Here is a 26,985-nt window from a genome sequence, read left to right on the forward strand (position 1 = left end):
AAATGTCGCCCTCCTTAAAGACGCAAATGTGTCCGGTTTTGTTTTTTTTGGAAATTAATGTTTTTTTTCTTGTCTACAAATGGGTGGGGGGGGGGGGGGGCTTGCATGTCAACCAAGTATTTCTCCTATCCTTAGTCCGAGCTGGTCAGGAGAAGAGGGTGGGAGAGCAGTGTCAGGCAAAGTCCTACTCGATAACGCAAAATCACACGAGATAAAGCAAGGGTGACCAAGTCCAGTCCTCAAGGGCTGCCAACAGGTCATTTAATGAGGATGTCCCTGCTTTAGGACATCCTTATTACCTGACCTGTTGGTGGCCCTTGAGGACTGGACTTGGCTACCCCCGGACCTAGAGGAAATCCGATCCCCAACGCGTTTCTCCTTTTCCCTGTCTTCTTGCAGGCTCGTCGGTCAGGACCTTCACCCCCTTCTACTTCCTGACGGAGCCAGAGGACACGCTGACCCTGCGTGGCTTCCCCGTGGTGCTCAACTGCTCCGCCCACGCCGAGCCAGCCCCGAAGATCGAATGGAAGAAAGACGGGACCTTCCTGAGCTTGGTGTCGGACGACCGGCGCCGGCTGCTCCCGGAAGGGTCCCTGCTTATCACCAGCGTGGTGCACTCCAAGCACAACAAGCCAGACGAAGGGGTCTACCAGTGCGTGGCAACCGTGGACAGTCTGGGGAGCATCGTTAGCCGCACGGCGCGGCTCTCTGTCGCAGGTGAGCGGCACCCGGGGGTTCATTATACACGGCTATAGCGCACCCCGGCGTGTAACTCTGGTCGAGTCCCTGTGGGGTTCATCCAATACATCCAACAGATAGATCCACCAAACAGTATACGCCAATCCACAGAAGGTGGCGGTTGGGAGGCTCAGGGGTGAGAAGTAGTGGGTACCTGGAACTTCCACTCAGCAGAGTTGGTGGAGGTTAATGCAGTTAACGAATACGAAGCTGCTTGGGATCGACACCAGGGGATCATGCACACGGGCTGAAGGAGTAACTCTCCCCGTGACGTTGGTTGAAGCCTGGGGAATGCCAGCATCCGTTTGTCTCCCTGTAAGAGTAGGCTAACATTAGATTGTAAGTTCTTCAGGGCAGGGACGAGACGCGCCTGCAGCATTCTGTGTACAGTGCTACATAAGCAATAAGGGTCCTTGTTAAAACACTGGCTTCTCTGCGGACGTCGGGACTAGGGGCGTCGGACGTTCTTCTGTAAGCGAGAGCCAGAGAAGGGGTGCGGGCGTGGAGTGCTGTGCCCTAATTGGAGAATCAGTAAAGTGTCCATCTTAGCACCTAGTGTGAGTATGTAAGCCAGGCTCTTACTCGCAGGGTCCCTGCCCCCTCCCCCGCGCCTCCCTGCCCCCTCCCCTGCGCCTCCCTGCCCCCTCCCCTGCGCGCAGCCCTCCACCGCGCCTCCCTGCCCCCTCCACCGCGCCTCCCTGCCCCCTCCCCCGCGCCTCCCTGCCCCCTCCCCTGCGCGCAGCCCTCCACCGCGCCTCCCTGCCCCCTCCACCGCGCCTCCCTGCCCCCTCCCCTGCGCCTCCCTGCCCCCTCCCCTGCACCTCCCTGCCCCCTCCCCCGCGCCTCCCTGCCCCCGCGCCTCCCTGCCCCCTCCCCCGCGCCTCCCTGCCCCCTCCCCCGCGCTTCCCTCACCTCCCTCCGGCGAGAGATCAGTTTGGTTAGAGGTGGGATTGAGTTGTTAGGAAGCTCCTCTTAATAAGCGCTGGTTTTTTTTCGCAGCGTCTCGGGGTCGATAAGAAAATGTGGCGATGCTGCCGGGTGATTCATTGTGATGGGGGGGGGGGGGGTGCGGGGGAGGGAAGGAGGGGGGGGGGAGTTCGCCTGCAGGGCTTTTAATGAACAGAACATTGATCGCAGACGAGATGTGTTGGTGTCACTAATTGTATTGTAAGAGCCGTGCGAGGTGAAGTGTTATGGGCTAGAGCTGACCGGAGAGAGACGGACATTCTCACCCAGCGCGGCCATGCCTCCCCCATCCCTCATGTGCTCCCTCATGTGCCCCCCCACTCACCCCCCCTGCCCCTTTCTCACCCCCTCTTCTTGCTACCCTCTCACCTCTTCCTCTCTCACCCCCACAACTCTCGCCCCCCTACTTTCTGGCCCCTACCCTCTGTGTCTGTGTGTGCGATGCACAGGCGCCTGACTGTGTCTCTGTGTGCGATGCACAGGAGCGGGGCCCGAGAGGGCGTGTGTGTGTGCGATGCACAGGAGCGGGGCCCGAGAGGGCGTGTGTGTGTGCGATGCACAGGAGCGGGGCCTGAGAGGGGGTCTGTGCAATACATATGAGCAGGGGACCAGAGAGGGCGTGTGTGATGCACAGGAGCGGGGCCTGAGAGTGTGTGTGTTTCACAGGAGCGGGGCCTGAGAGGGTGTGTGTGTGTGTGTGTGTGTGTGTGTGTGTGTGTGTGTGTGTGTGTGTGTGTGATGCACAGGAGCGGGGCATGAGAAGGTGTGTGTGTGTGTGCGAGATGCACAGGAGCGGGGCCTGAGAGGGGGTCTGTGTGTGATGCACAGGAGTGGGGCCTGAGAGGGGGTCTGTGTGTGATGCACAGGAGCGGGGCCTGAGAGGGGGTCTGTGTGCGATACACAGGAGCGGAGCCCGAGAGGGGGTCTGTGTGCGATGCACAGGAGCGGGGCCTGAGAGGGGGTCTGTGTGCGATACACAGGAGCGGAGCCTGAGAGGGGGTCTGTGTGCGATGCAAAGGAGCGGGGCCTGAGAGGGGGTCTGTGTGCGATGCACAGGAGCGGGGCCTGAGAGGGGGTCTGTGTGCGATGCACAGGAGCGGGGCCTGAGAGGGGGTCTGTGTGCGATGCACAGGAGCGGGGCCTGAGAGGGGGTCTGTGTGCGATGCACAGGAGCGGGGCCTGAGAGGGGGTCTGTGTGCGATGCACAGGCGCGGGGCCTGAGAGGGGGTCTGTGTGCGATGCACAGGCGCGGGCCTGAGAGGGGGTCTGTGTGCGATGCACAGGCGCGGGGCCTGAGAGGGGGTCTGTGTGCGATGCACAGGAGCGGGGCCTGAGAGGGGGTCTGTGTGCGATGCCTGAGAGGGGGTCTGTGTGCAATGCACAGGCGCGGGGGCCTGAGAGGGTGTGTGTGCGATGCACAGGAGCGGGGGCCTGAGAGGGTGTGTGTGCGATGCACAGGAGTGGGTGCCCGAGAGGGCGTGTATGTGCGATGCATTCAGGCTTCACTTTTTGGGGCAGACGCACGTGTGCGCCCTCCCACAACCCCCCCCCCCCCCCCCCCCGGGCTGTGTGTGTTTTTATGTAACGGTGTGTGTTATGATGTAACGCAGTGTGTACACGCGCAGTGCTGTGTGTTATGATGTAACGCAGTGTGTACACGCGCAGTGCTGTGTGTTATGATGTAACGCAGTGTGTACACGCGCAGTGCTGTGTGTTATGATGTAACGCAGTGTGTACACGCGCAGTGCTGTGTGTTGACATAACGCAGTGTCTACACGCGCAGTGCTGTGTGTTATGATGTAACGCAGTGTGTACACGCGCAGTGCTGTGTGTTATGATGTAACGCAGTGTGTACACGCGCAGTGCTGTGTGTTATGATGTAACGCAGTGTGTACACGCGCAGTGCTGTGTGTTATGATGTAACGCAGTGTGTACGTGTGCAGTGCTGTGTGTTATGATGTAACGCAGTGTGTACGTGCGCAGTGCTGTTTGTTGACATAACGCAGTGTGTACGTGCGCAGTGCTGTGTGTTATGATGTAACGCAGTGTGTATGTGCGCAGTGCTGTGTGTTATGATGTAACGCAGTGTGTACGTGTGCAGTCCTGTGTGTTATGATGTAACGCAGTGTGTACGTGCGCAGTGCTGTGTGTTATGATGTAACGCAGTGTGTACACGCGCAGTGCTGTGTGTTATGATGTAACGCAGTGTGTACACGCGCAGTGCTGTGTGTTATGATGTAACGCAGTGTGTACACGCGCAGTGCTGTGTGTTATGATGTAACGCAGTGTGTACACGCGCAGTGCTGTGTGTTATGATGTAACGCAGTGTGTACACGCGCAGTGCTGTGTGTTGACATAACGCAGTGTGTACACGCGCAGTGCTGTGTGTTATGATGTAACGCAGTGTGTACACGCGCAGTGCTGTGTGTTGACATAACGCAGTGTGTACACACGCAGTGCTGTGTGTTATGATGTAACGCAGTGTGTATGTGCGCAGTGCTGTGTGTTATGATGTAACGCAGTGTGTACACGCGCAGTGCTGTGTGTTATGATGTAACGCAGTGTGTACGTGTGCAGTGCTGTGTGTTATGATGTAACGCAGTGTGTACGTGTGCAGTGCTGTGTGTTATGATGTAACGCAGTGTGTACGTGCGCAGTGCTGTGTGTTATGACATAACGCAGTGTGTACGTGCAGAGAGATGTGGTGTTCCTCACACCCTCCGTCCTGACATTGCTGTTCTCACTAGAGTCCGACGCGTTCCTCTTCTGTTCCAGGCCTCCCCCGATTCTCCAGTCAGCCCGAGGCCTCGTCCGTGTACGTAGGGGACAGTGTGGTGCTGAACTGTGACGTCAGTGCTGAGCTGGTGCCGTTCGTGCAGTGGGAGCAGGAGCGGGCGCTGCGGCAGCTGGACGACAGAGTCGCCGTCCTGTCCAACGGCAGCCTCGTCATCAGCAACGCCAACGAAAGCGACGCCGGCCTGTACCGCTGTGTCGCAGGGGGCGGGGCCGGCTCCAAAACCAGCGACGAGGCCGAGATCCGAGTCATCCCAGGTAACGCACGGTGCCAGGGCTTACTATTGGCGTCCTGTTTGATGTTCAAGACTTGCAGTAATGTTCCCACACACTGCATCGCTATACTGCTCGGCTGCTTACTCTGCTGTTCCAGTACAGCGTTCCCACTCACCCCTATGTCTCGTCATCTGCACTTTGCCCCTAGGAGGGACTGACCTCTTAACCCTGTCACTGCCATTAATACACTTTGCTCCTAGGAGGGACTGACCCCTTAACCCTGTCACTGCCATTAGTACACTTTGCTCCTAGGAGGGACTGACCCCTTAACCCTGTCACTGCCATTAGTACACTTTGCTCCTAGGAGGGACTGACCCCTTAACCCTGTCACTGCCATTAGTACACTTTGCTCCTAGGAGGGACTGACCCCTTAACCCTGTCACTGCAATTAGTACACTTTGGCCCTAGGAGGGACTGACCCCTTAACCCTGTCACTGCCATTAGTACACTTTGGCCCTAGGAGGGACTGACCACAGCCACCTTTGTTCTTCCTTGCACATGTTCTCTCCGGAGTGCTTTGTGTTTACCTGTATACAACACCCACCTCTCTCTGCTCTATAAGAAGGCCCATGTCTCGTCCATGTGTTGACCAGTGCGTCTCGTTCCCCCAGACCCAGGAGCGGAGCGTCCCCTTCTCTTTCTGCGCCAGCCGTCCCCTCTCACCAGAGTCACCGGACAGACGGCACTGCTGCCTTGCGTGGTGTCCGGGTATCCCACGCCCGACGTGCTCTGGAGTCACAACCAGGAGGAGATAGTCCCGGGAAGGTGAGTCCTCATCTCTTGCGCCTCCTGTTACCAACATATAGTAGGGTAGCGATCTCATTATTGGACATCTGAGGAATCCCTACTCCTGGGGTGGCCAACTCCAATCTTCAAAGGCCACCGACGGGTAAGGGTTTCAGGATATCCCTGCTTCAGCACAGGTGGTGCAGTCGTTGCCTGAGCCACTGATTGAGCCACTTATGCTGAAGCGGGGGTATCCTGAAACCCTGACCTGTCGATGGCCCTTGGAGTAGGCCACCCCTGCCCTACACGACCTGTGGATTGGGCGCCTTCCTTTTTGTACCCGTGCGCATTTCATTCCTACAGATGGTCTCTAAAAGCTCCTCGGAGACGTGTTATTTAAACCAAAATAGTGGGTAACGGGGTGATCGCCAGCGTGCCGATGCCTTCTGCATCAGCGGGTGTGCATTTCCAATCCCGGTGAGCTCAAAAATCCAATGTCCAGTTGTGGACTGTTTGGAGGTCTGTGGGCCCTCCTCTCAGCTTGAGCTCACCCATCCCACCCCTAGTTAATCAGCAGGTCCATGCACGCGCATAAACACGTATAAGCACGCACACGCATGCAGCTCTTCTCACAGCTCGGAGAGGCGGTAGTGGGATATATGGATAACTCACAGCTCGGAGAGGTGGTCGTGGGATATATGGATAACTCACAGCTCGGAGGTGGTAGTGGGATATATGGATAACTCACAGCTCGGAGAGGTGGTAGTGGGATATATGGATAACTCACAGCTCGGAGGTGGTAGTGGGATATATGGATAACTCACAGCTCAGAGGTGGTAGTGGGATATATGGATAACTCACAGCTCGGAGAGGTGGTCGTGGGATATATGGATAACTCACAGCTCGGAGAGGTGGTAGTGGGATATATGGATAACTCACAGCTCGGAGAGGTGGTAGTGGGATATATGGATAACTCACAGCTCGGAGATGTGGTAGTGGGATATATGGATAACTCACAGCTCGGAGAGGTGGTAGTGGGATATATGGATAACTCACAGCTCGGAGAGGTGGTAGTGGGATATATGGATAACTCACAGCTCGGAGAGGTGGTAGTGGGATATATGGATAACTCACAGCTCGGAGGTGGTAGTGGGATATATGGATAACTCACAGCTCGGAGAGGTGGTAGTGGGATATATGGATAACTCACAGCTCGGAGAGGTGGTAGTGGGATATATGGATAACTCACAGCTCGGAGAGGTGGTCGTGGGATATATGGATAACTCACAGCTCGGAGAGGTGGTCGTGGGATATATGGATAACTCACAGCTCGGAGAGGTGGTAGTGGGATATATGGATAACTCACAGCTCGGAGAGGTGGTAGTGGGATATATGGATAACTCACAGCTCGGAGAGGTGGTAGTGGGATATATGGATAACTCACAGCTCGGAGAGGTGGTCGTGGGATATATGGATAACTCACAGCTCGGACAGGTGGTAGTGGGATATATGGATAACTCACAGCTCGGAGAGGTGGTTGTGGGATATATGGATAACTCACAGCTCGGAGAGGTGGTAGTGGGATATATGGATAACTCACAGCTCGGAGAGGTGGTAGTGGGATATATGGATAACTCACAGCTCAGAGGTGGTAGTGGGATATATGGATAACTCACAGCTCGGAGAGGTGGTAGGGGGATATATGGATAACTCACAGCTCGGTGAGGTGGTAGAGGGATATATGGATAACTCACAGCTCGGTGAGGTGGTAGAGGGATATATGGATAACTCACAGCTCGGAGAGGTGGTCGTGGGATATATGGATAACTCACAGCTCGGAGAGGTGGTAGTGGGATATATGGATAACTCACAGCTCGGAGAGGTGGTAGTGGGATATATGGATAACTCGCAGCTCGGAGGTGGTAGTGGGATATATGGATAACTCACAGCTCGGAGGTGGTAGTGGGATATATGGATAACTCACAGCTCGGAGAGGTGGTCGTGGGATATATGGATAACTCACAGCTCGGAGAGGTGGTAGTGGTATATATGGATAACTCACAGCTCAGAGGTGGTAGTGGGATATATGGATAACTCACAGCTCGGAGAGGTGGTAGTGGGATATATGGATAACTCACAGCTCGGAGAGGCGGTAGTGGGATATATGGATAACTCACAGCTCGGAGAGGCGGTAGTGGGATATATGGATAACTCACAGCTCGGAGAGGTGGTAGTGGGATATATGGATAACTCACAGCTCGGAGAGGTGGTAGTGGGATATATGGATAATTCACAGCTCAGAGGTGGTAGTGGGATATATGGATAACTCACAGCTCGGAGAGGTGGTAGTGGGATATATGGATAACTCACAGCTCGGAGAGGTGGTCGTGGGATATATAGATAACTCACAGCTCGGACAGGAGGTAGTGGGATATATGGATAACTCACAGCTCGGATAGGTGGTTGTGGGATATATGGATAACTCACAGCTCGGAGAGGTGGTAGTGGGATATATGGATAACTCACAGCTCGGAGAGGTGGTAGTGGGATATATGGATAACTCACAGCTCAGAGGTGGTAGTGGGATATATGGATAACTCACAGCTCGGAGAGGTGGTAGGGGGATATATGGATAACTCACAGCTCGGTGAGGTGGTAGAGGGATATATGGATAACTCACAGCTCGGTGAGGTGGTAGAGGGATATATGGATAACTCACAGCTCGGAGAGGTGGTCGTGGGATATATGGATAACTCACAGCTCGGAGAGGTGGTAGTGGGATATATGGATAACTCACAGCTCGGAGAGGTGGTAGTGGGATATATGGATAACTCGCAGCTCGGAGGTGGTAGTGGGATATATGGATAACTCACAGCTCGGAGGTGGTAGTGGGATATATGGATAACTCACAGCTCGGAGAGGTGGTCGTGGGATATATGGATAACTCACAGCTCGGAGAGGTGGTAGTGGGATATATGGATAACTCACAGCTCGGAGAGGTGGTAGTGGGATATATGGATAACTCACAGCTCGGAGAGGTGGTAGTGGGATATATGGATAACTCACAGCTCGGAGAGGTGGTAGTGGGATATATGGATAACTCACAGCTCGGAGAGGCGGTAGTGGGATATATGGATAACTCACAGCTCGGAGAGGTGGTAGTGGGATATATGGATAACTCACAGCTCGGAGAGGTGGTAGTGGGATATATGGATAATTCACAGCTCAGAGGTGGTAGTGGGATATATGGATAACTCACAGCTCGGAGAGGTGGTAGTGGGATATATGGATAATTCACAGCTCAGAGGTGGTAGTGGGATATATGGATAACTCACAGCTCGGAGAGGTGGTAGTGGGATATATGGATAACTCACAGCTCTGAGAGGTGGTAGTGGGATATATGGATAACTCACAGCTCAGAGGTGGTAGTGGGATATATGGATAACTCACAGCTCGGAGAGGTGGTAGGGGGATATATGGATAACTCACAGCTCGGTGAGGTGGTAGAGGGATATATGGATAACTCACAGCTCGGTGAGGTGGTAGTGGGATATATGGATAACTCACAGCTCGGAGAGGTGGTAGTGGGATATATGGATAACTCACAGCTCGGAGGTGGTAGTGGGATATATGGATAACTCGCAGCTCGGAGGTGGTCGTGGGATATATGGATAACTCACAGCTCGGAGAGGTGGTAGTGGGATATATGGATAACTCACAGCTCGGAGAGGTGGTAGTGGGATATATGGATAACTCACAGCTCGGAGAGGCGGTAGTGGGATATATGGATAACTCACAGCTCGGAGAGGCGGTAGTGGGATATATGGATAACTCACAGCTCGGAGAGGTGGTCGTGGGATATATGGATAACTCACAGCTCGGAGAGGTGGTCGTGGGATATATGGATAACTCACAGCTCGGAGAGGTGGTAGTGGGATATATGGATAACTCACAGCTCGGAGAGGTGGTAGTGGGATATATGGATAACTCACAGCTCGGAGATGTGGTAGTGGGATATATGGATAACTCACAGCTCGGAGAGGTGGTAGTGGGATATATGGATAACTCACAGCTCGGAGAGGTGGTAGTGGGATATATGGATAACTCACAGCTCGGAGAGGTGGTAGTGGGATATATGGATAACTCACAGCTCGGAGGTGGTAGTGGGATATATGGATAACTCACAGCTCGGAGAGGTGGTAGTGGGATATATGGATAACTCACAGCTCGGAGAGGTGGTAGTGGGATATATGGATAACTCACAGCTCGGAGAGGTGGTAGTGGGATATATGGATAACTCACAGCTCGGAGAGGTGGTCGTGGGATATATGGATAACTCACAGCTCGGAGAGGTGGTCGTGGGATATATGGATAACTCACAGCTCGGAGAGGTGGTAGTGGGATATATGGATAACTCACAGCTCGGAGAGGTGGTAGTGGGATATATGGATAACTCACAGCTCGGAGAGGTGGTAGTGGGATATATGGATAACTCACAGCTCGGAGAGGTGGTCGTGGGATATATGGATAACTCACAGCTCGGACAGGTGGTAGTGGGATATATGGATAACTCACAGCTCGGAGAGGTGGTTGTGGGATATATGGATAACTCACAGCTCGGAGAGGTGGTCGTGGGATATATGGATAACTCACAGCTCGGAGAGGTGGTCGTGGGATATATGGATAACTCACAGCTCGGAGAGGTGGTAGTGGGATATATGGATAACTCACAGCTCGGAGAGGTGGTAGTGGGATATATGGATAACTCACAGCTCGGAGAGGTGGTAGTGGGATATATGGATAACTCACAGCTCGGAGAGGTGGTAGTGGGATATATGGATAACTCACAGCTCGGAGAGGTGGTAGTGGGATATATGGATAACTCACAGCTCGGAGAGGTGGTAGTGGGATATATGGATAACTCACAGCTCGGAGAGGTGGTAGTGGGATATATGGATAACTCACAGCTCGGAGAGGTGGTTGTGGGATATATGGATAACTCACAGCTCGGAGAGGTGGTCGTGGGATATATGGATAACTCACAGCTCGGAGGTGGTAGTGGGATATATGGATAACTCACAGCTCGGAGAGGTGGTCGTGGGATATATGGATAACTCACAGCTCAGAGAGGTGGTAGTGGGATATATGGATAACTCACAGCTCGGAGAGGTGGTAGTGGGATATATGGATAACTCACAGCTCGGAGAGGTGGTCGTGGGATATATGGATAACTCACAGCTCGGAGAGGTGGTAGTGGGATATATGGATAACTCACAGCTCGGAGAGGTGGTAGTGGGATATATGGATAACTCACAGCTCGGACAGGTGGTAGTGGGATATATGGATAACTCACAGCTCGGAGAGGTGGTTGTGGGATATATGGATAACTCACAGCTCGGAGAGGTGGTCGTGGGATATATGGATAACTCACAGCTCAGAGAGGTGGTAGTGGGATATATGGATAACTCACAGCTCGGAGAGGTGGTAGTGGGATATATGGATAACTCACAGCTCGGAGAGGTGGTCGTGGGATATATGGATAACTCACAGCTCGGAGAGGTGGTAGTGGGATATATGGATAACTCACAGCTCGGAGAGGTGGTAGTGGGATATATGGATAACTCACAGCTCGGACAGGTGGTAGTGGGATATATGGATAACTCACAGCTCGGAGAGGTGGTTGTGGGATATATGGATAACTCACAGCTCGGAGAGGTGGTCGTGGGATATATGGATAACTCACAGCTCGGAGAGGTGGTAGTGGGATATATGGATAACTCACAGCTCGGAGAGGTGGTAGTGGGATATATGGATAACTCACAGCTCGGAGATGTGGTAGTGGGATATATGGATAACTCACAGCTCGGAGAGGTGGTAGTGGGATATATGGATAACTCACAGCTCGGAGAGGTGGTAGTGGGATATATGGATAACTCACAGCTCGGAGAGGTGGTAGTGGGATATATGGATAACTCACAGCTCGGAGAGGTGGTAGTGGGATATATGGATAACTCACAGCTCGGAGAGGTGGTAGTGGGATATATGGATAACTCACAGCTCGGAGAGGTGGTAGTGGGATATATGGATAACTCACAGCTCGGAGGTGGTAGTGGGATATATGGATAACTCACAGCTCGGAGAGGTGGTAGTGGGATATATGGATAACTCACAGCTCGGAGAGGTGGTAGTGGGATATATGGATAACTCACAGCTCGGAGAGGTGGTAGTGGGATATATGGATAACTCACAGCTCGGAGAGGTGGTCGTGGGATATATGGATAACTCACAGCTCGGAGAGGTGGTCGTGGGATATATGGATAACTCACAGCTCGGAGAGGTGGTAGTGGGATATATGGATAACTCACAGCTCGGAGAGGTGGTAGTGGGATATATGGATAACTCACAGCTCGGAGAGGTGGTAGTGGGATATATGGATAACTCACAGCTCGGAGAGGTGGTCGTGGGATATATGGATAACTCACAGCTCGGACAGGTGGTAGTGGGATATATGGATAACTCACAGCTCGGAGAGGTGGTTGTGGGATATATGGATAACTCACAGCTCGGAGAGGTGGTCGTGGGATATATGGATAACTCACAGCTCGGAGAGGTGGTAGTGGGATATATGGATAACTCACAGCTCGGAGAGGTGGTAGTGGGATATATGGATAACTCACAGCTCGGAGAGGTGGTAGTGGGATATATGGATAACTCACAGCTCGGAGAGGTGGTAGTGGGATATATGAATAACTCACAGCTCGGAGAGGTGGTAGTGGGATATATGGATAACTCACAGCTCGGAGAGGTGGTAGTGGGATATATGGATAACTCACAGCTCGGAGAGGTGGTAGTGGGATATATGGATAACTCACAGCTCAGAGGTGGTAGTGGGATATATGGATAACTCACAGCTCGGAGAGGTGGTAGGGGGATATATGGATAACTCACAGCTCGGTGAGGTGGTAGAGGGATATATGGATAACTCACAGCTCGGTGAGGTGGTAGAGGGATATATGGATAACTCACAGCTCGGAGAGGTGGTCGTGGGATATATGGATAACTCACAGCTCGGAGAGGTGGTAGTGGGATATATGGATAACTCACAGCTCGGAGAGGTGGTAGTGGGATATATGGATAACTCGCAGCTCGGAGGTGGTAGTGGGATATATGGATAACTCACAGCTCGGAGGTGGTAGTGGGATATATGGATAACTCACAGCTCGGAGAGGTGGTCGTGGGATATATGGATAACTCACAGCTCGGAGAGGTGGTAGTGGGATATATGGATAACTCACAGCTCGGAGAGGTGGTAGTGGGATATATGGATAACTCACAGCTCGGAGAGGTGGTAGTGGGATATATGGATAACTCACAGCTCGGAGAGGTGGTAGTGGGATATATGGATAACTCACAGCTCGGAGAGGCGGTAGTGGGATATATGGATAACTCACAGCTCGGAGAGGTGGTAGTGGGATATATGGATAACTCACAGCTCGGAGAGGTGGTAGTGGGATATATGGATAATTCACAGCTCAGAGGTGGTAGTGGGATATATGGATAACTCACAGCTCGGAGAGGTGGTAGTGGGATATATGGATAATTCACAGCTCAGAGGTGGTAGTGGGATATATGGATAACTCACAGCTCGGAGAGGTGGTAGTGGGATATATGGATAACTCACAGCTCTGAGAGGTGGTAGTGGGATATATGGATAACTCACAGCTCAGAGGTGGTAGTGGGATATATGGATAACTCACAGCTCGGAGAGGTGGTAGGGGGATATATGGATAACTCACAGCTCGGTGAGGTGGTAGAGGGATATATGGATAACTCACAGCTCGGTGAGGTGGTAGTGGGATATATGGATAACTCACAGCTCGGAGAGGTGGTAGTGGGATATATGGATAACTCACAGCTCGGAGGTGGTAGTGGGATATATGGATAACTCGCAGCTCGGAGGTGGTCGTGGGATATATGGATAACTCACAGCTCGGAGAGGTGGTAGTGGGATATATGGATAACTCACAGCTCGGAGAGGTGGTAGTGGGATATATGGATAACTCACAGCTCGGAGAGGCGGTAGTGGGATATATGGATAACTCACAGCTCGGAGAGGCGGTAGTGGGATATATGGATAACTCACAGCTCGGAGAGGTGGTCGTGGGATATATGGATAACTCACAGCTCGGAGAGGTGGTCGTGGGATATATGGATAACTCACAGCTCGGAGAGGTGGTAGTGGGATATATGGATAACTCACAGCTCGGAGAGGTGGTAGTGGGATATATGGATAACTCACAGCTCGGAGATGTGGTAGTGGGATATATGGATAACTCACAGCTCGGAGAGGTGGTAGTGGGATATATGGATAACTCACAGCTCGGAGAGGTGGTAGTGGGATATATGGATAACTCACAGCTCGGAGAGGTGGTAGTGGGATATATGGATAACTCACAGCTCGGAGGTGGTAGTGGGATATATGGATAACTCACAGCTCGGAGAGGTGGTAGTGGGATATATGGATAACTCACAGCTCGGAGAGGTGGTAGTGGGATATATGGATAACTCACAGCTCGGAGAGGTGGTAGTGGGATATATGGATAACTCACAGCTCGGAGAGGTGGTCGTGGGATATATGGATAACTCACAGCTCGGAGAGGTGGTCGTGGGATATATGGATAACTCACAGCTCGGAGAGGTGGTAGTGGGATATATGGATAACTCACAGCTCGGAGAGGTGGTAGTGGGATATATGGATAACTCACAGCTCGGAGAGGTGGTAGTGGGATATATGGATAACTCACAGCTCGGAGAGGTGGTCGTGGGATATATGGATAACTCACAGCTCGGACAGGTGGTAGTGGGATATATGGATAACTCACAGCTCGGAGAGGTGGTTGTGGGATATATGGATAACTCACAGCTCGGAGAGGTGGTCGTGGGATATATGGATAACTCACAGCTCGGAGAGGTGGTCGTGGGATATATGGATAACTCACAGCTCGGAGAGGTGGTAGTGGGATATATGGATAACTCACAGCTCGGAGAGGTGGTAGTGGGATATATGGATAACTCACAGCTCGGAGAGGTGGTAGTGGGATATATGGATAACTCACAGCTCGGAGAGGTGGTAGTGGGATATATGGATAACTCACAGCTCGGAGAGGTGGTAGTGGGATATATGGATAACTCACAGCTCGGAGAGGTGGTAGTGGGATATATGGATAACTCACAGCTCGGAGAGGTGGTAGTGGGATATATGGATAACTCACAGCTCGGAGAGGTGGTTGTGGGATATATGGATAACTCACAGCTCGGAGAGGTGGTCGTGGGATATATGGATAACTCACAGCTCGGAGGTGGTAGTGGGATATATGGATAACTCACAGCTCGGAGAGGTGGTCGTGGGATATATGGATAACTCACAGCTCAGAGAGGTGGTAGTGGGATATATGGATAACTCACAGCTCGGAGAGGTGGTAGTGGGATATATGGATAACTCACAGCTCGGAGAGGTGGTCGTGGGATATATGGATAACTCACAGCTCGGAGAGGTGGTAGTGGGATATATGGATAACTCACAGCTCGGAGAGGTGGTAGTGGGATATATGGATAACTCACAGCTCGGACAGGTGGTAGTGGGATATATGGATAACTCACAGCTCGGAGAGGTGGTTGTGGGATATATGGATAACTCACAGCTCGGAGAGGTGGTCGTGGGATATATGGATAACTCACAGCTCAGAGAGGTGGTAGTGGGATATATGGATAACTCACAGCTCGGAGAGGTGGTAGTGGGATATATGGATAACTCACAGCTCGGAGAGGTGGTCGTGGGATATATGGATAACTCACAGCTCGGAGAGGTGGTAGTGGGATATATGGATAACTCACAGCTCGGAGAGGTGGTAGTGGGATATATGGATAACTCACAGCTCGGACAGGTGGTAGTGGGATATATGGATAACTCACAGCTCGGAGAGGTGGTTGTGGGATATATGGATAACTCACAGCTCGGAGAGGTGGTCGTGGGATATATGGATAACTCACAGCTCGGAGAGGTGGTAGTGGGATATATGGATAACTCACAGCTCGGAGAGGTGGTAGTGGGATATATGGATAACTCACAGCTCGGAGATGTGGTAGTGGGATATATGGATAACTCACAGCTCGGAGAGGTGGTAGTGGGATATATGGATAACTCACAGCTCGGAGAGGTGGTAGTGGGATATATGGATAACTCACAGCTCGGAGAGGTGGTAGTGGGATATATGGATAACTCACAGCTCGGAGAGGTGGTAGTGGGATATATGGATAACTCACAGCTCGGAGAGGTGGTAGTGGGATATATGGATAACTCACAGCTCGGAGAGGTGGTAGTGGGATATATGGATAACTCACAGCTCGGAGGTGGTAGTGGGATATATGGATAACTCACAGCTCGGAGAGGTGGTAGTGGGATATATGGATAACTCACAGCTCGGAGAGGTGGTAGTGGGATATATGGATAACTCACAGCTCGGAGAGGTGGTAGTGGGATATATGGATAACTCACAGCTCGGAGAGGTGGTCGTGGGATATATGGATAACTCACAGCTCGGAGAGGTGGTCGTGGGATATATGGATAACTCACAGCTCGGAGAGGTGGTAGTGGGATATATGGATAACTCACAGCTCGGAGAGGTGGTAGTGGGATATATGGATAACTCACAGCTCGGAGAGGTGGTAGTGGGATATATGGATAACTCACAGCTCGGAGAGGTGGTCGTGGGATATATGGATAACTCACAGCTCGGACAGGTGGTAGTGGGATATATGGATAACTCACAGCTCGGAGAGGTGGTTGTGGGATATATGGATAACTCACAGCTCGGAGAGGTGGTCGTGGGATATATGGATAACTCACAGCTCGGAGAGGTGGTAGTGGGATATATGGATAACTCACAGCTCGGAGAGGTGGTAGTGGGATATATGGATAACTCACAGCTCGGAGAGGTGGTAGTGGGATATATGGATAACTCACAGCTCGGAGAGGTGGTAGTGGGATATATGAATAACTCACAGCTCGGAGAGGTGGTAGTGGGATATATGGATAACTCACAGCTCGGAGAGGTGGTAGTGGGATATATGGATAACTCACAGCTCGGAGAGGTGGTAGTGGGATATATGGATAACTCACAGCTCAGAGGTGGTAGTGGGATATATGGATAACTCACAGCTCGGAGAGGTGGTAGGGGGATATATGGATAACTCACAGCTCGGTGAGGTGGTAGAGGGATATATGGATAACTCACAGCTCGGTGAGGTGGTAGAGGGATATATGGATAACTCACAGCTCGGAGAGGTGGTCGTGGGATATATGGATAACTCACAGCTCGGAGAGGTGGTAGTGGGATATATGGATAACTCACAGCTCGGAGAGGTGGTAGTGGGATATATGGATAACTCGCAGCTCGGAGGTGGTAGTGGGATATATGGATAACTCACAGCTCGGAGGTGGTAGTGGGATATATGGATAACTCACAGCTCGGAGAGGTGGTCGTGGGATATATGGATAACTCACAGCTCGGAGAGGTGGTAGTGGGATATATGGATAACTCACAGCTCAGAGGTGGTAGTGGGATATATGGATAACTCACAGCTCGGAGAGGTGGTAGTGGGATATATGGATAACTCACAGCTCGGAGAGGCGGTAGTGGGATATATGGATAACTCACAGCTCGGAGAGGTGGTAGTGGGATATATGGATAACTCACAGCTCGGAGAGGTGGTAGTGGGATATATGGATAATTCACAGCTCAGAGGTGGTCGTGGGATATATGGATAACTCACAGCTCGGAGAGGTGGTAGTGGGATATATGGATAACTCACAGCTCGGAGAGGTGGTCGTGGGATATATGGATAACTCACAGCTCGGACAGGTGGTAGTGGGATATATGGATAACTCACAGCTCGGAGAGGTGGTTGTGGGATATATGGATAACTCACAGCTCGGAGAGGTGGTAGTGGGATATATGGATAACTCACAGCTCGGAGAGGTGGTAGTGGGATATATGGATAACTCACAGCTCAGAGGTGGTAGTGGGATATATGGATAACTCACAGCTCGGAGAGGTGGTAGGGGGATATATGGATAACTCACAGCTCGGAGAGGTGGTAGGGGGATATATGGATAACTCACAGCTCGGAGAGGCGGTAGTGGGATATATGGATAACTCACAGCTCGGAGAGGTGGTAGTGGGATATATGGATAACTCACAGCTCGGAGAGGTGGTAGTGGGATATATGGATAATTCACAGCTCAGAGGTGGTAGTGGGATATATGGATAACTCACAGCTCGGAGAGGTGGTAGTGGGATATATGGATAACTCACAGCTCTGAGAGGTGGTAGTGGGATATATGGATAACTCACAGCTCAGAGGTGGTAGTGGGATATATGGATAACTCACAGCTCGGAGAGGTGGTAGGGGGATATATGGATAACTCACAGCTCGGTGAGGTGGTAGAGGGATATATGGATAACTCACAGCTCGGTGAGGTGGTAGTGGGATATATGGATAACTCACAGCTCGGAGAGGTGGTAGTGGGATATATGGATAACTCACAGCTCGGAGGTGGTAGTGGGATATATGGATAACTCGCAGCTCGGAGGTGGTCGTGGGATATATGGATAACTCACAGCTCGGAGAGGTGGTAGTGGGATATATGGATAACTCACAGCTCGGAGAGGTGGTAGTGGGATATATGGATAACTCACAGCTCGGAGAGGCGGTAGTGGGATATATGGATAACTCACAGCTCGGAGAGGCGGTAGTGGGATATATGGATAACTCACAGCTCGGAGAGGTGGTCGTGGGATATATGGATAACTCACAGCTCGGAGAGGTGGTCGTGGGATATATGGATAACTCACAGCTCGGAGAGGTGGTAGTGGGATATATGGATAACTCACAGCTCGGAGAGGTGGTAGTGGGATATATGGATAACTCACAGCTCGGAGATGTGGTAGTGGGATATATGGATAACTCACAGCTCGGAGAGGTGGTAGTGGGATATATGGATAACTCACAGCTCGGAGAGGTGGTAGTGGGATATATGGATAACTCACAGCTCGGAGAGGTGGTAGTGGGATATATGGATAACTCACAGCTCGGAGGTGGTAGTGGGATATATGGATAACTCACAGCTCGGAGAGGTGGTAGTGGGATATATGGATAACTCACAGCTCGGAGAGGTGGTAGTGGGATATATGGATAACTCACAGCTCGGAGAGGTGGTAGTGGGATATATGGATAACTCACAGCTCGGAGAGGTGGTCGTGGGATATATGGATAACTCACAGCTCGGAGAGGTGGTCGTGGGATATATGGATAACTCACAGCTCGGAGAGGTGGTAGTGGGATATATGGATAACTCACAGCTCGGAGAGGTGGTAGTGGGATATATGGATAACTCACAGCTCGGAGAGGTGGTAGTGGGATATATGGATAACTCACAGCTCGGAGAGGTGGTCGTGGGATATATGGATAACTCACAGCTCGGACAGGTGGTAGTGGGATATATGGATAACTCACAGCTCGGAGAGGTGGTTGTGGGATATATGGATAACTCACAGCTCGGAGAGGTGGTCGTGGGATATATGGATAACTCACAGCTCGGAGAGGTGGTCGTGGGATATATGGATAACTCACAGCTCGGAGAGGTGGTAGTGGGATATATGGATAACTCACAGCTCGGAGAGGTGGTAGTGGGATATATGGATAACTCACAGCTCGGAGAGGTGGTAGTGGGATATATGGATAACTCACAGCTCGGAGAGGTGGTAGTGGGATATATGGATAACTCACAGCTCGGAGAGGTGGTAGTGGGATATATGGATAACTCACAGCTCGGAGAGGTGGTAGTGGGATATATGGATAACTCACAGCTCGGAGAGGTGGTAGTGGGATATATGGATAACTCACAGCTCGGAGAGGTGGTTGTGGGATATATGGATAACTCACAGCTCGGAGAGGTGGTCGTGGGATATATGGATAACTCACAGCTCGGAGGTGGTAGTGGGATATATGGATAACTCACAGCTCGGAGAGGTGGTCGTGGGATATATGGATAACTCACAGCTCAGAGAGGTGGTAGTGGGATATATGGATAACTCACAGCTCGGAGAGGTGGTAGTGGGATATATGGATAACTCACAGCTCGGAGAGGTGGTCGTGGGATATATGGATAACTCACAGCTCGGAGAGGTGGTAGTGGGATATATGGATAACTCACAGCTCGGAGAGGTGGTAGTGGGATATATGGATAACTCACAGCTCGGACAGGTGGTAGTGGGATATATGGATAACTCACAGCTCGGAGAGGTGGTTGTGGGATATATGGATAACTCACAGCTCGGAGAGGTGGTCGTGGGATATATGGATAACTCACAGCTCGGAGAGGTGGTAGTGGGATATATGGATAACTCACAGCTCGGAGAGGTGGTAGTGGGATATATGGATAACTCACAGCTCGGAGAGGTGGTAGTGGGATATATGGATAACTCACAGCTCAGAGGTGGTAGTGGGATATATGGATAACTCACAGCTCGGAGAGGTGGTAGGGGGATATATGGATAACTCACAGCTCGGTGAGGTGGTAGAGGGATATATGGATAACTCACAGCTCGGTGAGGTGGTAGAGGGATATATGGATAACTCACAGCTCGGAGAGGTGGTCGTGGGATATATGGATAACTCACAGCTCGGAGAGGTGGTAGTGGGATATATGGATAACTCACAGCTCGGAGAGGTGGTAGTGGGATATATGGATAACTCGCAGCTCGGAGGTGGTAGTGGGATATATGGATAACTCACAGCTCGGAGGTGGTAGTGGGATATATGGATAACTCACAGCTCGGAGAGGTGGTCGTGGGATATATGGATAACTCACAGCTCGGAGAGGTGGTAGTGGGATATATGGATAACTCACAGCTCGGAGAGGTGGTCGTGGGATATATGGATAACTCACAGCTCGGAGAGGTGGTAGTGGGATATATGGATAACTCACAGCTCGGAGAGGTGGTAGTGGGATATATGGATAACTCACAGCTCGGACAGGTGGTAGTGGGATATATGGATAACTCACAGCTCGGAGAGGTGGTTGTGGGATATATGGATAACTCACAGCTCGGAGAGGTGGTCGTGGGATATATGGATAACTCACAGCTCGGAGAGGTGGTAGTGGGATATATGGATAACTCACAGCTCGGAGAGGTGGTAGTGGGATATATGGATAACTCACAGCTCGGAGAGGTGGTAGTGGGATATATGGATAACTCACAGCTCAGAGGTGGTAGTGGGATATATGGATAACTCACAGCTCGGAGAGGTGGTAGGGGGATATATGGATAACTCACAGCTCGGTGAGGTGGTAGAGGGATATATGGATAACTCACAGCTCGGTGAGGTGGTAGAGGGATATATGGATAACTCACAGCTCGGAGAGGTGGTCGTGGGATATATGGATAACTCACAGCTCGGAGAGGTGGTAGTGGGATATATGGATAACTCACAGCTCGGAGAGGTGGTAGTGGGATATATGGATAACTCGCAGCTCGGAGGTGGTAGTGGGATATATGGATAACTCACAGCTCGGAGGTGGTAGTGGGATATATGGATAACTCACAGCTCGGAGAGGTGGTCGTGGGATATATGGATAACTCACAGCTCGGAGAGGTGGTAGTGGGATATATGGATAACTCACAGCTCGGAGAGGTGGTAGTGGGATATATGGATAACTCACAGCTCGGAGAGGTGGTAGTGGGATATATGGATAACTCACAGCTCGGAGAGGTGGTAGTGGGATATATGGATAACTCACAGCTCGGAGAGGCGGTAGTGGGATATATGGATAACTCACAGCTCGGAGAGGTGGTAGTGGGATATATGGATAACTCACAGCTCGGAGAGGTGGTAGTGGGATATATGGATAATTCACAGCTCAGAGGTGGTAGTGGGATATATGGATAACTCACAGCTCGGAGAGGTGGTAGTGGGATATATGGATAACTCACAGCTCTGAGAGGTGGTAGTGGGATATATGGATAACTCACAGCTCAGAGGTGGTAGTGGGATATATGGATAACTCACAGCTCGGAGAGGTGGTAGGGGGATATATGGATAACTCACAGCTCGGTGAGGTGGTAGAGGGATATATGGATAACTCACAGCTCGGTGAGGTGGTAGTGGGATATATGGATAACTCACAGCTCGGAGAGGTGGTAGTGGGATATATGGATAACTCACAGCTCGGAGGTGGTAGTGGGATATATGGATAACTCGACAGCTCGGAGAGTGGTCGTGGGATATATGGATAACTCACAGCTCGGAGAGGTGGTAGTGGGATATATGGATAACTCACAGCTCGGAGAGGTGGTAGTGGGATATATGGATAACTCACAGCTCGGAGAGGTGGGTAGTGGGATATATGGATAACTCACAGCTCGGAGAGGCTGGTAGTGGGATATATGGATAACTCACAGCTCGGAGAGGTGGTCGTGGGATATATGGATAACTCACAGCTCGGAGAGGTGGTCGTGGGATATATGGATAACTCACAGCTCGGAGAGGTGGTAGTGGGATATATGGATAACTCACAGCTCGGAGAGGTGGTAGTGGGATATATGGATAACTCACAGCTCGGAGATGTGGTAGTGGGATATATGGATAACTCACAGCTCGGAGAGGTGGTAGTGGGATATATGGATAACTCACAGCTCGGAGAGGTGTTAGTGGGATATATGGATAACTCACAGCTCGGAGAGGTGGTAGTGGGATATATGGATAACTCACAGCTCGGAGGTGGTAGTGGGATATATGGATAACTCACAGCTCGGAGAGGTGGTAGTGGGATATATGGATAACTCACAGCTCGGAGAGGTGGTAGTGGGATATATGGATAACTCACAGCTCGGAGAGGTGGTAGTGGGATATATGGATAACTCACAGCTCGGAGAGGTGGTCGTGGGATATATGGATAACTCACAGCTCGGAGAGGTGGTAGTGGGATATATGGATAACTCACAGCTCGGAGAGGTGGTAGTGGGATATATGGATAACTCACAGCTCGGAGAGGTGGTAGTGGGATATATGGATAACTCACAGCTCGGAGAGGTGGTAGTGGGATATATGGATAACTCACAGCTCGGAGAGGTGGTCGTGGGATATATGGATAACTCACAGCTCGGAGAGGTGGTAGTGGGATATATGGATAACTCACAGCTCGGAGAGGTGGTTGTGGGATATATGGATAACTCACAGCTCGGAGAGGTGGTCGTGGGATATATGGATAACTCACAGCTCGGAGAGGTGGTAGTGGGATATATGGATAACTCACAGCTCGGAGAGGTGGTAGTGGGATATATGGATAACTCACAGCTCGGAGAGGTGGTAGTGGGATATATGGATAACTCACAGCTCGGAGAGGTGGTAGTGGGATATATGGATAACTCACAGCTCGGAGAGGTGGTAGTGGGATATATGGATAACTCACAGCTCGGAGAGGTGGTAGTGGGATATATGGATAACTCACAGCTCGGAGAGGTGGTAGTGGGATATATGGATAACTCACAGCTCGGAGAGGTGGTAGTGGGATATATGGATAACTCACAGCTCGGAGAGGTGGTAGTGGGATATATGGATAACTCACAGCTCGGAGAGGTGGTTGTGGGATATATGGATAACTCACAGCTCGGAGAGGTGGTCGTGGGATATATGGATAACTCACAGCTCGGAGAGGTGGTAGTGGGATATATGGATAACTCACAGCTCGGAGAGGTGGTCGTGGGATATATGGATAACTCACAGCTCAGAGAGGTGGTAGTGGGATATATGGATAACTCACAGCTCGGAGAGGTGGTAGTGGGATTTATGGATAACTCACAGCTCGGAGAGGTGGTCGTGGGATATATGGATAACTCACAGCTCGGAGAGGTGGTAGTGGGATATATGGATAACTCACAGCTCGGAGAGGTGGTAGTGGGATATATGGATAACTCACAGCTCGGAGAGGTGGTAGTGGGATATATGGATAACTCACAGCTCGGAGAGGTGGTAGTGGGATATATGGATAACTCACAGCTCGGAGAGGTGGTAGTGGGATATATGGATAACTCACAGCTCGGAGAGGTGGTAGTGGGATATATGGATAACTCACAGCTCGGAGAGGTGGTAGTGGGATATATGGATAACTCACAGCTCGGAGATGTGGTAGTGGGATATATGGATAACTCACAGCTCGGAGAGGTGGTAGTGGGATATATGGATAACTCACAGCTCGGAGAGGTGGTAGTGGGATATATGGATAACTCACAGCTCGGAGAGGTGGTAGTGGGATATATGGATAACTCACAGCTCGGAGAGGTGGTAGTGGGATATATGGATAACTCACAGCTCGGAGAGGTGGTAGTGGGATATATGGATAACTCACAGCTCGGAGAGGTGGTAGTGGGATATATGGATAACTCACAGCTCGGAGAGGTGGTAGTGGGATATATGGATAACTCACAGCTCGGAGAGGTGGTAGTGGGATATATGGATAACTCACAGCTCGGAGAGGTGGTAGTGGGATATATGGATAACTCACAGCTCGGAGAGGTGGTAGTGGGATATATGGATAACTCACAGCTCGGAGAGGTGGTAGTGGGATATATGGATAACTCACAGCTCGGAGAGGTGGTCGTGGGATATATGGATAACTCACAGCTCGGAGAGGTGGTAGTGGGATATATGGATAACTCACAGCTCGGAGAGGTGGTAGTGGGATATATGGATAACTCACAGCTCGGAGAGGTGGTAGTGGGATATATGGATAACTCACAGCTCGGAGAGGTGGTCGTGGGATATATGGATAACTCACAGCTCGGAGAGGTGGTAGTGGGATATATGGATAACTCACAGCTCGGAGAGGTGGTAGTGGGATATATGGATAACTCACAGCTCGGAGAGGTGGTAGTGGGATATATGGATAACTCACAGCTCGGAGAGGTGGTAGTGGGATATATGGATAACTCACAGCTCGGAGAGGTGGTAGTGGGATATATGGATAACTCACAGCTCGGAGAGGTGGTAGTGGGATATATGGATAACTCACAGCTCGGAGAGGTGGTAGTGGGATATATGGATAACTCACAGCTCGGAGAGGTGGTAGTGGGATATATGGATAACTCACAGCTCGGAGAGGTGGTAGTGGGATATATGGATAACTCACAGCTCGGAGAGGTGGTAGTGGGATATATGGATAACTCACAGCTCGGAGAGGTGGTAGTGGGATATATGGATAACTCACAGCTCGGAGAGGTGGTAGTGGGATATATGGATAACTCACAGCTCGGAGAGGTGGTAGTGGGATATATGGATAACTCACAGCTCGGAGAGGTGGTAGTGGGATATATGGATAACTCACAGCTCGAGAGGTGGTAGTGGGATATATGGATAACTCACAGCTCGGAGAGGTGGTAGTGGGATATATGGATAACTCACAGCTCGGAGAGGTGGTAGTGGGATATATGGATAACTCACAGCTCGGAGAGGTGGTAGTGGGATATATGGATAACTCACAGCTCGGAGAGGTGGTAGTGGGATATATGGATAACTCACAGCTCGGAGAGGTGGTAGTGGGATATATGGATAACTCACAGCTCGGAGAGGTGGTAGTGGGATATATGGATAACTCACAGCTCGGAGAGGTGGTAGTGGGATATATGGATAACTCACAGCTCGGAGAGGTGGTAGTGGGATATATGGATAACTCACAGCTCGGAGAGGTGGTAGTGGGATATATGGATAACTCACAGCTCGGAGAGGTGGTAGTGGGATATATGGATAACTCACAGCTCGGAGAGGTGGTAGTGGGATATATGGATAACTCACAGCTCGGAGAGGTGGTAGTGGGATATATGGATAACTCACAGCTCGGAGAGGTGGTAGTGGGATATATGGATAACTCACAGCTCGGAGAGGTGGTAGTGGGATATATGGATAACTCACAGCTCGGAGAGGTGGTAGTGGGATATATGGATAACTCACAGCTCGGAGAGGTGGTAGTGGGATATATGGATAACTCACAGCTCGGAGAGGTGGTAGTGGGATATATGGATAACTCACAGCTCGGAGAGGTGGTAGTGGGATATATGGATAACTCACAGCTCGGAGAGGTGGTAGTGGGATATATGGATAACTCACAGCTCGGAGAGGTGGTACGTGGGATATATGGATAACTCACAGCTCGGAGAGGTGGTCGTGGGATATATGGATAACTCACAGCTCGGAGAGGTGGTAGTGGGATATATGGATAACTCACAGCTCGGAGAGGTGGTAGTGGGATATATGGATAACTCACAGCTCGGAGAGGTGGTAGTGGGATATATGGATAACTCACAGCTCGGAGAGGTGGTCGTGGGATATATGGATAACTCACAGCTCGGAGAGGTGGTAGTGGGATATATGGATAACTCACAGCTCGGAGAGGTGGTAGTGGGATATATGGATAACTCACAGCTCGGAGAGGTGGTAGTGGGATATATGGATAACTCACAGCTCGGAGAGGTGGTAGTGGGATATATGGATAACTCACAGCTCGGAGAGGTGGTAGTGGGATATATGGATAACTCACAGCTCGGAGAGGTGGTCGTGGGATATATGGATAACTCACAGCTCGGAGAGGTGGTAGTGGGATATATGGATAACTCACAGCTCGGAGAGGTGGTAGTGGGATATATGGATAACTCACAGCTCGGAGAGGTGGTAGTGGGATATATGGATAACTCACAGCTCGGAGAGGTGGTAGTGGGATATATGGATAACTCACAGCTCGGAGAGGTGGTAGTGGGATATATGGATAACTCACAGCTCGGAGAGGTGGTAGTGGGATATATGGATAACTCACAGCTCGGAGAGGTGGTAGTGGGATATATGGATAACTCACAGCTCGGAGAGGTGGTAGTGGGATATATGGATAACTCACAGCTCGGAGAGGTGGTCGTGGGATATATGGATAACTCACAGCTCGGAGAGGTGGTAGTGGGATATATGGATAACTCACAGCTCGGAGAGGTGGTAGTGGGATATATGGATAACTCACAGCTCGGAGAGGTGGTAGTGGGATATATGGATAACTCACAGCTCGGAGAGGTGGTAGTGGGATATATGGATAACTCACAGCTCGAGAGGTGGTAGTGGGATATATGGATAACTCACAGCTCGGAGAGGTGGTAGTGGGATATATGGATAACTCACAGCTCGGAGAGGTGGTCGTGGGATATATGGATAACTCACAGCTCGGAGAGGTGGTAGTGGGATATATGGATAACTCACAGCTCGGAGAGGTGGTAGTGGGATATATGGATAACTCACAGCTCGGAGAGGTGGTAGTGGGATATATGGATAACTCACAGCTCGGAGAGGTTGGTAGTGGGATATATGGATAACTCACAGCTCGGAGAGGTG

General features: G+C 51.1%; 1 protein-coding gene across 1 annotated transcript; it reads left to right on the top strand.

Moving 5' to 3' along the window:
* Nucleotides 1-350: 350 nt before the first annotated feature.
* LOC142477794 (neogenin-like) lies at nucleotides 351-26,985 on the top strand (the record flags this gene model as incomplete). The annotated part of the gene is made up of 4 exons (XM_075582388.1): nucleotides 351-717; nucleotides 4,480-4,755; nucleotides 5,385-5,538; nucleotides 26,934-26,985. Coding segments are annotated over 4 exons (849 nt in total), but the record flags the coding sequence as incomplete, so codon positions are not given.

This window comes from Ascaphus truei, unplaced genomic scaffold, assembly GCF_040206685.1.
Source record: "Ascaphus truei isolate aAscTru1 unplaced genomic scaffold, aAscTru1.hap1 HAP1_SCAFFOLD_2325, whole genome shotgun sequence".
Lineage (NCBI taxonomy): Eukaryota > Metazoa > Chordata > Amphibia > Anura > Ascaphidae > Ascaphus > Ascaphus truei.